The sequence below is a fragment of the Rhinichthys klamathensis genome, unplaced genomic scaffold (assembly GCF_029890125.1).
Source record: "Rhinichthys klamathensis goyatoka isolate OS25496 unplaced genomic scaffold, OSU_Roscu_1.1 h1tg000356l_1, whole genome shotgun sequence".
NCBI lineage: Eukaryota > Metazoa > Chordata > Actinopteri > Cypriniformes > Leuciscidae > Rhinichthys > Rhinichthys klamathensis.
This window is the reverse complement of record NW_026606865.1, coordinates 462,376-476,762: the sequence shown is the minus strand read 5'-3', so window position 1 is coordinate 476,762 and position 14,387 is coordinate 462,376. Positions and strand designations below refer to the sequence as shown.

The 14,387-nt window shown below is 35.9% G+C and overlaps 1 protein-coding gene across 1 annotated transcript in view; it reads right to left on the bottom strand.

The window, feature by feature from the left end:
* Positions 1-4,129: 4,129 nt before the first annotated feature.
* Positions 4,130-14,387, bottom strand: part of mapkapk5 (MAPK activated protein kinase 5) — a 35,276-nt gene continuing 25,018 nt past the window's right edge. The window contains exons 11-14 of the mRNA XM_056232791.1: positions 10,864-10,994; positions 10,064-10,179; positions 5,213-5,317; positions 4,130-4,429 (exon numbers count right to left, since the gene is read on the bottom strand). Of these exons, the coding sequence (XP_056088766.1) occupies positions 4,335-4,429; positions 5,213-5,317; positions 10,064-10,179; positions 10,864-10,994 (447 nt within the window). The 3' untranslated portion in view covers positions 4,130-4,334. The remainder of the gene's footprint in view (positions 4,430-5,212; positions 5,318-10,063; positions 10,180-10,863; positions 10,995-14,387) is intronic.

The window sequence follows — 14,387 nt, the reverse complement described above, 5'->3', positions numbered from 1 at the left end:
CAATTTCCTAAACACATTGCTCTTTTCCAGGTATTTCCCCAAATTTGACGAAGAAAATATATAAATAATAACATGCAATATTAGCTTACCTCTTTTAAGAACTTTTGCTCTTATTAGAAAGAAAAGATTCTTCGTAAAACATCCTTCAGTCCAACGTGAAGCTAATCTTTGAGTCTGTGGAGATCTCATCATGCAGTGACGTCACTCGAGCACGCGCGCGCGAGCAAAACAGCACGCGCTGTGCAACACCTCTGCAAACAGGGCTTTTCACACTCATTTACACCATTTGTTTTATACAAGGGTTCAACTGTATTTTCATGCTACTAAAAGTGATTTGATATTGGCACTTTTAGCTAGAGTTCAGAAACTAGTGAATGTAATATTGACCTGGTTAACTGCAAAATGAGTGCAATTAAGGATAGTGAGCTCACAGCTGTCCAGCAGGCTGCGTTTACACTTGGCATTAACATGCGATCACCGTGATCCGATCATTAGCCAATCAGGACATGGTGCGTTTATATTTGTTCACATTAAGCAGCCTCTCTATCTGGATAACCGATCAGATTTCTGTTTCCCGCATAATATTTAAATCAGGTCTGTACGTGGCACGACACCAGATTAATAGTAAAGATGATACAAATTAAACAACATCCCAAATGCTTTCACTCACTCACTTTACTTTCATATGCAATCTCCATTAATTAGATCAAATTAGAGTTGATCTTACAAAAATAACTGGGTTGATCATGTTAAACAAGTCACATCATCGATCATCTGGGTTTAAGGTTGCGTGCAATGACTATATTGACAGAAATGGGAGATTGATAAACATGCTGAAACAATAAAAACATAAAAAAATTCCGATTCTGATCCTCTGGCATAGCAGCGTTCAGCTCTTCATTAAGATCTCATGACTGACTGTGAGTGTACAGGCGATCGCCTCGTTCAGATGTTGCACAATTAAAATGAAAAATGACACACATAAATAAACTGTTTTAAAGATTGACGTTTATTGGTCAGATAAGTTTAATTTTGTGTCTAAACTGCGTCTGGCCATTACTCTCTGACAGTCACGCGGGGATTTAAATTACGTTCACCTGTGAATGCAGACACGATGGCTGGATTGCGTTTACATTACACTGAGATCCGATCACAATGCGTCCTCGACTACCTCCGAACCGGGACACGCTGATCGGATAACATTCCGATCAGATGTGCGTTTACACTTGTCTTTTCAATGTGTATGTGGACAATCCAGATACAGGTCGCATGTTAATGCCAAGTGTAAACGCAGCCACACACACACACACACAGAAAATACCGAAACTTGCAGTTGTCTAGTAATATATGAGTTTATTGTCTGTTATGCAGCAATCACTAAAGAAATATATTTCGAAAAGCCATTAGCCTATTAACATTGTGCATATTAAAATTAAATATGCAACAGCTGGCTCAGGAATAAAGGTAGATCACAGCATTATATGCAATCAAAATTCACTCAAAATCTCGCTTGATAGCCATAGTCGCCAGTTATGTCAGGAGCTTCATAGGATTTCTCATCATGGATTTTATTTGAATTTATTTGTAATATTTGAATTAAACAGCTTGTAAACGTTCTTTATCACTAGAAATAAAAACTTAAATAACCTGTTAAACTTGAAAGTATAATCTCTGCACACTTGCCTCATTATACGTGGTTCTATAAATATGCATGCAAATGAGCCCCGCCTCCACTCACTCACTCAGCGATCCACTGGTTGACGATCACACGTTGATCTGATTGGTTACAAGGTCGTTTGTGACGTCAGAAACACCAGCGATTTCAAACCGTGTTTTTGAGACTGTCTTTGGTTCACTGCAGAAAATACTCAGCAATGCTGTCGACTTATGAATTTACACATGGTTCGTCTTAAAGCATATTAAAAACACCACATAGACATAATCAACATTAAAAGCTTGATTTCCACGCAGGGGGAATTGAAGGCCTATTGAACCCTTTTTTCCTAAGGCTGTATACTTTGATAGAAGGAATAATTTAGTCTCGCTTTTATGCAGCTTTATCTCGGCTGTGTAAAGATGCCTTAATTCACAAAGATCATGCTGTGGTTTGGTTTCTTGCGAAGTGGTTCACCTTACCTTTTCTGTCGTTCCAAACCTGTAGCCTATAACGGTTTCTTCTGTAGAACACAAATGAAGATATTTTGAGAATTTGTTTTTGTTCATGCAATGAAAGTCAATCGGATCTAAAAACCAAACTGGACCCCACTGACTTCATTATGGACAAAAAACACAGACCTCAGGCGTGTTTGATAACCGATCGGTGAGATTTGCTGCTTGTAGTCGAGGAGTTGAAAACTTTGACACTTGCTGCTTCCCGTAGTTTGCGTACTTTATCACAGATGAAAAATTTGTCAAATACACAGATGTTTTCATGAAGAAACAGAAACCTTTTTCATTGAATACTTTATGTACTGCTTGATCGCTTCCCAGCACTTTGTGTTCAAAGCAGTTAAAACCGGATCCTGCACGATAAATGGAAGACGTCACTAATACAAGATTCAACCCCATAATGCACCACAATAACGAGTGTACAACCGATGTACACTCAGAGAATACCCATAATGCACTGTGAGGGTTGTGCTGAATGAATTCCCGTGACGATCAGAAGATTTGAGGCAAAGAGGTTAGAAAGTTGTTACTTTTGTACAAAAATATTTATCAGAGGATGCTTACAATAACATACATTCGTCAGATCAATGATGCGCTGAATACTGTAGAAGTTTAAAAAAAGTTCAAAATGGCACGACAAAATTATTATTATTGTATTCAGTATGAGCCACATTTAGTCAAACATCATCGGCATTACATTTTCAATTAATTTTTTGCCATTTTATTTGGCCCCATCACTGATTCATATCTATATCTATATATATATATATATATCACATCATCTATCTATCTATGATTCATATCTATATCTATATACATCACATCATACATATATATATATATATATATCACATCATCTATCTATGATTCATATCTATATATATATATATATATATATATCACATCATACATACAGTGGTGTGAATAAGTTATTACCCCCATGCTAAAGTTGCCTAAAAAGAGGAATAAAAAATCATCTTTTGGAAATTGATCTTAATGCCTTAATTAGAAAAATGAGGAAAAATCCAACCTTTAAGGACACCAATTTTCTTTGTGTATGAATAATGTATCATAAATAAATAAATGTTCTTCCTTAAAATACAGGGTGCATAAGTCAATATATATGCCAATCTCTAGGTATGGTGAAGGGAATGTGATGATGTGGGTCTATTTTAATTCCAAAGGCCAAGGGAACTTTATCAGGATGCATATTATCCTGGATCCATGAAATAACTGGCCTTTAAAAATAAAAATCTGCCTGACTCTATGGGAATTTAACATAGGGGGGGGGGGGGGGGCTGACTTATGCACCCTGTATTTTAAGGAAGAACATTTATTTATTTATGATACATTATTCATACACAAAGAAAATTGGTGTCCTTAAAGGTTGGATTTTTCCTCATTTTTCTAATTAAGGCATTAAGATCAATTTCCAAAAGATGATTTTTTATTCCTCTTTTTAGGCAACTTTAGCATGGGGGTAATAACTTATTCACACCACTGTATATATATCACATCCTCTATCTATGATTCATATCTATATATATATATATATCACATCCTACATATATATATCACATCATCTATCTATGATTCATATCTCTATATATATATATATAACATCTATCTATCTATCTATCTATCTATCTATCTATCTATCTATCTATCTATCTATCTATCTATCTATCTATCTATCTATCTATCTATCTATCTGTCTATCGATTTTGACACAAAAAAAAGTGTTTTCAGATTTACAATATACAAAATATATTTAATAACCTTATGGAATTGTTTCCCAAACTGTGCATTACATCAATTTAGCTTGTTAATTTTTTTTTAAATCATACTATTATCTTATTTGCATACTTATTATATGACTGACACAACGTCATCTAACATAGACAACATCATGTGCGATCCCTTCCATTTCTATTTCCCCAGAAATGAAGACGCTGCAATGTTTTAAAACACATTTCTTTACTGCAGTCTGTAGTGAAAACAAATCATACCAACAACAACTTGGTTTCAGCTAGAGATATACACAACAGACTACAGCATGACCATGGAAAAAGGTCTGCAATTTAATACAAAAAGATGTTTTGCAATCATATGCCTAATAACAATTATAATGAACAGTACAAAAGTGAGTAAAATGTCAGCACTTGCTATTGGGAGTCTTGTAAATTTGTCTTTTCTTCAATGGCCTGTTTGACAATTTCAGCCAGCTTTAAGCGATCTACTTTGTCTGAAAAAGATCTACCTGTGATGAAAGAAAAACAGAAAACGGATTGGAACTGTGCTGGATTGATCCGTCAATTCTTCCAGAAATTATGGCCTTTGAGATGAATTATGAAATTACAGGTGAAACTCGAAAAATTTGAACATCGTGCAAAAGTTGATTTATTTCAGTAATTCAACTTAAAAGGTGAAACTAATATATTATATTGACTCATTACATGCAAAGTGAGATATTTCAAGCCTTTATTTGTTATAATTTTGATGATTATGGCTCACAGCTTATGAAAACCCCAAATTCAAAATTAGAATTTTGTGAAAAGGTTTTCATAAGCTGTAATCCATAATCATCAAAATTATAACAAATAAAGGCTTGAAATATCTCACTTTGCATGTAATGAGTCAATATAATATATTAGTTTCACCTTTTAAGTTGAATTACTGAATGCACCACATTCTAATTTTGAGTTTCACCAGTAATTGGCCAAGGATGGAAATAAAATGAAGTAAAATCATTACTTGACACAATATAATCAAAGAAAAAGCATCATAAACAAAGAATTTCTAAAGAAAAAATGTAATTAAGATTTTGAAAGAACAGAGATCAGCTCTGATGCTGCATTTAATTTATTACACTGAACCAAATCCTACAACCTAAGCTTTATTTTATTAGTAATTAAAATAATAATAATTAGTAATTCAAATGAAAGCTGTTGATATGAGCACTTACCTCAAATTCACACAATTTCAGTTTACTGTAAAAAGTACTGATCTGACCAACCACAGATAGCTTTTAGTAAACACCTACCATCCCAACTTAACCCTTGCAATCCATCTCGGAGAAGCTTGCAATCTCGATTGAAGCGCCACGCTTCATGCATAACTTCATTTAACTTCTCATCCTCATTGTCACCTGTAAAAACAACAAAAAGATATTGTAAGAACTACAATTTACTTCATTGTCGGTTGTTTTTTCTTAAGGCAGCTTATAGAGTCACACACACACATACATATACACATATATATACACACATATATATATATATATATATATATATATATATATATATATATATATATATATATATATATATATATATATATATATATATATATATATACACACAGGGCCTAAAACTACGTTTTTGCCACACCTGCCAATGGCCGTTGACTTGTCAAAATGTACCGGCCATAAATATTTTTTTACCGGCCATGAAACTGTAATGACACCAACATTTTAGATACCAGTGAAAATTCACAATTCTCCATTCCAGTTTCAATACCACATCTAAAACTACTAGCCTAACTAATATACATTTAAAACATCATTAAAGACAAGTAAACAGTAAAAACAAAACAAAAAAAACAGTCAATTAAAAAAGAACAAATAATCAAAATTACAAGCAAAAGCACAAATGAATACAATATAACCAAGATACAAATGAAATAAACTTTTTTTTTAAAAGGTTTTTAGGTCTGATGGTAGTTTTCAGGTATAGAAAATTAATAAAGTAAGCAAATGTAAAAACACTGCACGTATAAACATTAAAAACAGACAGCAGGAGGAATATTAGGCTGCTGTCACTTTAAGAGCGAATGCACGGGTCTAATATACTGATACTGACACACATGCTTTACTTTCTCAACTGTTTGTGTTCACTTAAGACGTAACCGACTATTTTTATTAGTATACTCGCTATTTTTTTTTTACATCTTTTTATGTGAAAATGTCCGCTCAAGTGCTAGAAGACGTGAACGAGAGCTCTGTTTATGATTCGGTAGTGTGCGCACACTTAACTTTCCACACAGTGTGTGAGTAATGAGTGATTGAGTATAGGGCTGTATTCAACCAAAGAAAATCTTGGTCGACTGAAGTCCTGACATTTTCGACTAAAAATCGACTAAAAATGACGTTAGAAAAAAAAAACGTTAAATTAATTAGCTGCGCACAGTGCGCAGTACTTGGTAGCCTTGCTGTCCGCCTAAATGAATTATAAATAAACATAAAAAACTAGTAGGCTATTTGCAGTATATTAAATCGTTTTTGACCGAATTATTTTGCACTGAAATGAGTCTGACACACGAGTCTGTCGGCTCTGACAGCGTTGCATCACGTGCACCTGCGCAATATCATGGTCTATGATTTCCGAAGATAGTACTATCAGGGTTCTTGCAGGTTTCAGTTTGTTACATTTAAGACCTTTTTAAGACCTTTTAAGACCATTATGTGTGAAGTTTAAGACCAACACGACACATAAATTGAAACATTAGAATGATCCCAGAAATTCTTAAACATATTTTAAGTTTGTAAAATACACACACTGACTGATGTCTATGGAAGCGGCAATAATAATCCTTTCCATTATAATAAGACGACACGTTTTATTCATATCAGATACACATTGTGTAAGTAGCTTTACATTTTACACTATTCTTCTCCCAGTTCTCCGGCCACTTTCATGTATTTCGTGAGAAGTTGAGGAATTGACGTGTTGTAAACTAACATGGCGCCGCCCATCGCACAAACAGCTCAACTAACGCGATCGTTATGAAGGTGTTTAAACAACAAAACACATCCACTTGCACATATTTGACAATCGGAATATCAGTGTTTCATGTTATAGCTAATACATTTGTGAATATTTTGAATAGAAAAGGGAAAATGACATCAAAGCAGATCATCATTCATTCAGCACTGTGTTGTGGTTGCGCTGTGTCACGTGACAAGCAATGACGCGTCACCATGGAAACATTAAAGTGACAGGTTCTAAATAACGGTCGCCTAGAAAAACTCACGCTGGGGATCAGTTAGAATATTTTAAACTTACGTGTGAAAGGGTTAAATACAAAAACAACAAACAAAAATAAACACTAATTAACAATGGTAAATTATTTAATGGATTTATTATTTTTAGTAAACTGTTGTTTTTTTGTTAGAAACTCACGCTTACGGATGACGTGGTCGTTGAGCGCCCTCAGGCGACCGTTATGATTACATTCAAATGACTACACAATTTACAGATGATTATTGATTAACGAATATTTTTAAATCATCCACCAAATTATCATCTCTTTCTTGCAGTTTAATGAGTAAACAACGAACATCAAGACATACGGTCCGCTAATGGTGTTAATTAGATCTCTCTTGATGAAGTCCGCTATACCAAATTTTGTTTGGTACACACACTTCCCAATGATCTTTGAAAACTACGCGCTCGACGACAGCCCTGACTTAACGTTGCACGAATTCGGCGGGCAGGTAGCTAGTGAATCAACTTCCTTCACTTTATTGGCGGCGCGGGTTACATAACGCCACCTACTTTACAGGAGTTATACCTGCAGTGATCACGCAATGGGATTATCATCATCACGTAGCCTACTAGAAAACAAACAAAACAACCAACGTTTTATTTTCGGCGGACAACGCTTGACCACAATTAACAAAATGAACGGAGGTAAGAATTTTAAGACTTAGGTAAATTAAATTTAAGACCTAAACTTGTGTTTTTTAGACTTTTTGAGGCCTTAAATTTCACTTTCTGAATTTAAGTCTTTTTTAGACTTTTTAAGACTCCGCGGGAACCCTGTACTATGTTGTCAACTAGTAATATCATCACACGAACTGTTGAGGAATATGCAACATAATTTAGACAATTATTTTTGTCATATGTTATAACTGTCAGACACTATCATTTCAGCCGCTCTGTGCATGTCCTCGCACAGGCTGAACATAGGAGAGATCAGCTTCGCGGCTGACACACGAATAGACTATAAACTTAAAGCTTTTACTCTTAATAAACACACTTTAATAAAAAAAAGAATATTTATTAAACAAACCAGATCAAGAGCAGAAACGAAATAAAGTGCATAACTGAAAAATAAAGCATCTTAGGCTCAAAACTAACACAAACAGTCGGCACAGCGCAATTGCGCATTAGGCTCCAAACAAAAAAAAATAAAAAAGTTAGGTTATCACACTAAAACATTGAAATATGCAAATTCTGATTTGTTCATATAGCCTACTCAAAACAGACAGGGCAAGCTAACGCAGACACGTGAGCTTACCACTTTTAGATGATATGTCATGTTTGTCGTCGAGGTGTGGTTGCTTGCACACTTTGCATTCGACCTTTTTCCCGTTATCAATTTTAACAAAATGCTGCCACACTGTCGATTTCTTTGTTGTTGACATGTTAGAAGAGGACTGACTATTAAACGCTCTCACAATTAAATAAATAATATTCAGCATCAAACCTTATAGCCTACTTATCGTTCTCTCTTGGGTTGGGCTAATCCAAAAAAGGTGAAAACAAGGGGGTGTTCTGAAGACAGACTGTTACCTGTGAAACAAGGGTACTCTGAAAACACCCCTATTAGCAGTTAGTGCTTTCCACCTGATGAAATGAACGCGCCTCAGCGCGGCAAAACCATTTTTTACAGTCTATGGGCAAAACTGATGAAATGAACGCGGGGAAAAAAATCGACCAATCAGAATTTTGCTCGAACCAGAACGTATCGACCAATTAATCGACTAGGACAATACAGCCCTAATTGAGTGTGTGCGCTCTTTTAGGGGTCGCTCACGTCGCATCTTCTGCGCGCTCAAGTTCATTATTTTAAAAGTAGACGTGTGACAAGCGTGCTCACAATACAGAGTGACGTGATGAAGCGACCCCTTATGCTGTTCACACTTTGTGTGCAAGTTCTTGAGACTGTATTAGACCAATTCACACCGCACAGACAAACACGTTTGTTGGGTTTTGTCAGGTCAGCATTGGTTGGGGGTTTGTTGTCACTTGACATAATCAGCATTTGTTGGTGTCTGTTGGGGCAGTGTGAGCATGACAGTTATTTTTCATAAAATACTAAATCCAACGGCCAACTTGTTTGTTGGTGTTTGTTGAATGAATGAAGCATTTATATAGTGTTTGTCTGTGCGGTGTGAACTGGCCTGTAGCAAATATCTTTTGTTATGACCAATATCCAAGCATGTTATCTTAAAGTCCCCCTGTGGTGAAAATCCAGCTTTTAATGTTGTTTATGTGGTGTTTTTAATATGCTTTAAGACACACCATGTGTAAATTCATAAGTCGACAGCATTGCTGAGTATTTTCTGCTTAAAACTGCAGTGAACCAAAGACAGTCTCAAAAACACGGTTTGAAATCGCTGGTGTTTCTGACGTCACAAACGACCTTGTAACCAATCAGATCAACGTGTGATCGTCAACCAGTGGATCTCTGAGCGGAGTGAGTGAGTGGACGCGGGGCTCATTTGCATATTCATAGAACCACGCATACTAAATGAGGCAAGGGTGTCGAGTTACATTCAGGCTATTTTAAGGCAGGAAGATGCTTTTTTTTTCAAGGGAAAAAACATTTAAATATGTAATTTTGGTGATCAAAGATGAGATTTAAGAAATATAGTTATTGACTACAGGGGGACTTTAAATTTCCAGTAGCATTTGAGTTTTTACTTGGGCAGAAATGAAAACATCCACTCGTGTATATTGCTTGTTTTCCTATTTGAACAATTTCCAATCTTTGAACAATTATCTTCGGTCTCAGTCTTCTGGAAAGAATAACCTGAGGATTGTAAACGCCACATACCAACAATGTCCAGCAGCAGAAGTGTGTGTGTATGGAGTGTGTTCGTACGTACCAGCCTGTGGTAAGATGCACTGTGCGATTACATCCCTCAGTTTTTCCAGAGCCACGTTGGTGTCCTCTGCCTCGTTCTCTGGATCATTGATGAAATGTTCATCACTAGGTTTGGTGCTGCATGAGGCAGAAATTAAGCATGTATCTATAAGTGAATCCTGTTAAAGGGTTAATTCACCCAAAAATTTAAATTCTGCCATCATTTACTCACCCTCGTGTCGTTTCAAACCCATGACTTTTGTTAGTCTTCGGAACACAAATGAAGATATTTTTTATGAAATCTGAGAGATTTCGGTCCCTCCATTCGCTATTTGAAAGTCTATTTTAATTTTAATTAATTTAATTTGATCAGCGAACAAAAAAAAAAACATACTTCCTTGACGCAAAAGACCAAATCTGAATGCTGTAAATATTGTTCGCTGATGTAAATAAAAGTCTAAATTAAATCTGCTCATCAGATAAAGTGATGGTGTCTCTTCAGAAGACTTGAATTAAACCGATCAATTCATATGGACTTATTTTACAATCTCTTTATGAACGTTTTGATGTGCCAGGGTTTTAGTTGCACATTTCAATGAAGGGGTAAAAATCTCTTCATCATAATTTGTGTTCCAAAGATGAATTAAAGTCTTATAGGTTTGGAACGACATTAAGGTGAGGAAATAATGACAGAATTAGCATTTTTGGGTGAACTATCCCTTTAAGGATTCCCTTTCCCAGCAAGTAAATGAAAACCACTGTCACGACTAGTAATTATTTTCAATTAACTGAACAGTGAGACAGCAAAAAGAAGAGACTCACCCAAGTAGCTTTCTCTTTCTCAAAATGGGGTTGTTCACAGAGTTGAGTGGCTTTAGACTGAGATTGAGGTCTTGTATCCTCATGTTGGCCAGTTGCTCAGCGTGTGCCTGTTGGATTCCAGCCACAACTGCCTGAATGAACAAAAAATAACTAATATATTTATTATGCACATACAGTAACAGCATGCATATAAGTAGCAGTAGTGCAGCTTTGTTCAACAGTTCTGAATAAACTCAGAACTGAACTAAAACTAAAAGATTTTAACTACTTCTGCACGGCGAGGCACACTTTTTGTTTTTAAAATCATGGGGAAAATAACCTTGAGAAGAGCCATACTGGGTGCTAACCTTTGTAACACTGGAAGTTATTAAACTAAGTTAATCTAAATTGAGCTGAATAATAAGACTGCTTAAAGAGAGCTGCTTTATTGATTAATTGAATTTGTTTCAGTTGATGAACAATGCTGACGTCAGTTAAGTGTTGATTCAGTTCAGTAACAGTGTCAATCGTGAAACTGCATTCGTTCCATAACTGATGATTTTTCCTGTTTATTTCTGAGAAGCTGCTTTGTAAGAATCTGGGTTGTATAAAGCGCTATATAAATAAATGTGAAATTTGAAACCCTGGTATAAATTCAAATAGTGTGGGAATACCAGTAACACGCGTAAACACCTGTATTGTGCAACTCCACTCTTTTTCTCCATAGGGAACTTGATGTTTAACAATAACTTATAAACCTTTAAAGTCAGCCCTACTGTGAGCTACGAGGTTGTTAATCGATGGTATTTGCAGCTGTTGAAGCATTATTTCAACTTTTTTTTTTAAAAATAATGTGGTTTAACTGCAGAATTTGTGGTGAAAACTACATTATTCATCACCTCAGTCTATATCATCTGGGTTTTTGTGTCTGATTTTCAAATGCTTTTTTGCTTTCAATCAAAGTTCGTAATGTTATGATTCACCTCATAACTGGTTGGATTGGTTCATGGCTTATAACGCTTTAACAAAGACTCTTTTGAAACCCCATATGGGAGAAATGAATGGGAAAAAATACTTCAGGAACCAACGCCACTGAAAAAGTGCACTAATGCACTCGATTCCACTCAAAAAAAAAAAAAAAAAAAAAAAGCCTTCAGTTCTTATTTCTGCACAAAAAGAAAAAAAGTTGAGCAAATATCAAAGCTTCCACAAAAACCAGAGAGTGCAAATTACCAGGACAATCATATGCTTTATTGTAATGCATTATTCAGCACTATTTCAGAGAGACAACAGTTCCCACGATCTACAGCGAAGGCTTAGAATCACTAAAGGTGGAAAGGGCGGCAATAACATGGACATCCAGTGCAACACAAACATATGCACACTGTTTTCATAGAAGTGCAAATGTTGCTGATGTTGCAGTCTGACTGCAGTCAAACTTTTGACACACGGACTCGTGTCGGCTGCGCATGTGCCTGAAATTGTTTGCAGTAACCGTCCGGTACATCCACGCAAAATCATGGACCGGTCAGACTTTATATTTAGGTGTCTTTAACAACTGTGCTGCTACTGAGGTGTGATATGGGTAAGGTTAGGCACAGGTTTGGTTTGGTGGTAATTATATAGATGTAATGACATGCAGGTATTTCTTTTTTAAATATATGTACAATTTAAAAACATTTATGCAATAAGTGCATCGTATCAAATGATTATTTTAAAATGTACATACATTGTAGTTAAAGACACTTAATATAAAGTGACCAATGGGTCATTGCTTTCACAAAGTAGTTGCAACAGAAATATAAATAGACACTTTCTTTAAGCTAATTTTCCAACCGTTATTACAACACAAGTGGCAGAAGCAGCAGCACGTCTTTACATTAAAATGGATGCGTGTTTCATTTACCCAGTATATGATGCTTTTTCTTTGTCTTTCAGAGCGGCAGATACTTGCCAAACCTTAGTTTCTAAAGTTAAGGTGCTAAAGTTCAACTGATTCATTGCCTCTTCCCACATTTAAATGTACTAAAATGTTGCTATGTCTGTAATAAGTGTGTTAAACAATGGCAGATACTACTCAACTAAGCAACTACATTTCTGGCTTTTAGGTTGTGTGTTCACACTTGTAGTTTGGTTCTCTCTGGACCAAAAAAGAAAATGACACATTTAGTATTGGTTCACTTACCATTCACACTGTCATTTTTCATTTGGCTTTTATGGCGTATATTTTGCGATGGACTTGCATCCAAAACAGTGCTGTGTGCTGGGCTAAATGCGCTTGTTGTACAGCTGTGGTCAGAATTACTGGCACCCATGGAACATATGATCAAAGATGGCAGTAAAAAAAAAAAAACTGCATTGTTTATCCTTTTGATATTTCATTGAAGAAATTCGCAAAAATCAAACCTTTCATTGAAGTAAAAGAATTGAAAGTTGGGGGAAATCCAATTATGAAATAAATGGTTTTCCCCAAAACACGTTGGCCACAATTTATTGGCACCCCTAGAATTTTTCATGAGTAAAATATCTCTGAAGTATATTGCCATTAGTATTAAATTTTTTTAGCACACCAGGGTGACTAGGAACATGAAATTGTCAAGTTATGACTTCTTGTTTCACAGGAGTTTAAATACGAGGAAAAACCAAAGAATATAGTTCTGATGTGAAGCAAAAGATTGTTGAGCTTCACAAAATAGAAAGTGTTGTGAGAAAATGGCTAAAGCATTGAAAATTCCCATTTCCACCATCAGGGCAATAATTAAGATGTTACGAATCTGCCTGGGTGAGGACATGCGTTTATATCGCCCTGATGCGCGGCGAGGAGGAAAGTTTGAGTGGCCAAAGATTCAAGGATCACAGATGGAGAATTGCAAAGATTAGTTGAGTCTTGGAGGTCAGAAAGCCTTTATAAAAAATAAACATTTAAACAACCCCTCATCACATGTTGTTTGGGAGGGTTTCAAGAAAAATTATCCTCGTTCATCCAAGAACAAACCCCAGCAAATTCTGTTGTCACACACGACTGGAATTCAAACAGGACCGGATTCTGTGGTCAGATTAAACTAATTAAAAAAAAAGAGCTTTTTGACAGCAAACACACCAGATTTGTTTGGTGCAAAACGGGGATAAAAAGTACCCCATGCCTACGGTTAAATATACCGCTGGATCTTTACGTAAATGTACCCCATTTTTTGCTGGAGGTCCTGGACATCTTGTTCAATAAATAAAATCTATGGTTACATCTTCCATCAGGACAACGATCCAAAACAATCATCAAAATCAACACAAAATTGGGTCACTGAGCACAAAAAGCAGCTTCTGCAATGGCCATCCCAGTCCCTGACCTGAACCCTGTAGGAGACGAGTAGCTGAACTGAAGAGGAGAAGCGCCAACGTGGATCTGTGAATCTTGAGAGAGTCTGTATGGAGGAATGGTCTCTGATCTCTGGTCAGTGTTTCTCCAAACTCATCCGGCATTATAGGAGAAGACTCAGAGCTGTTATATTGGCAAAAGGAGGTTGCAAAAAGTATTTCATGCCAATAAT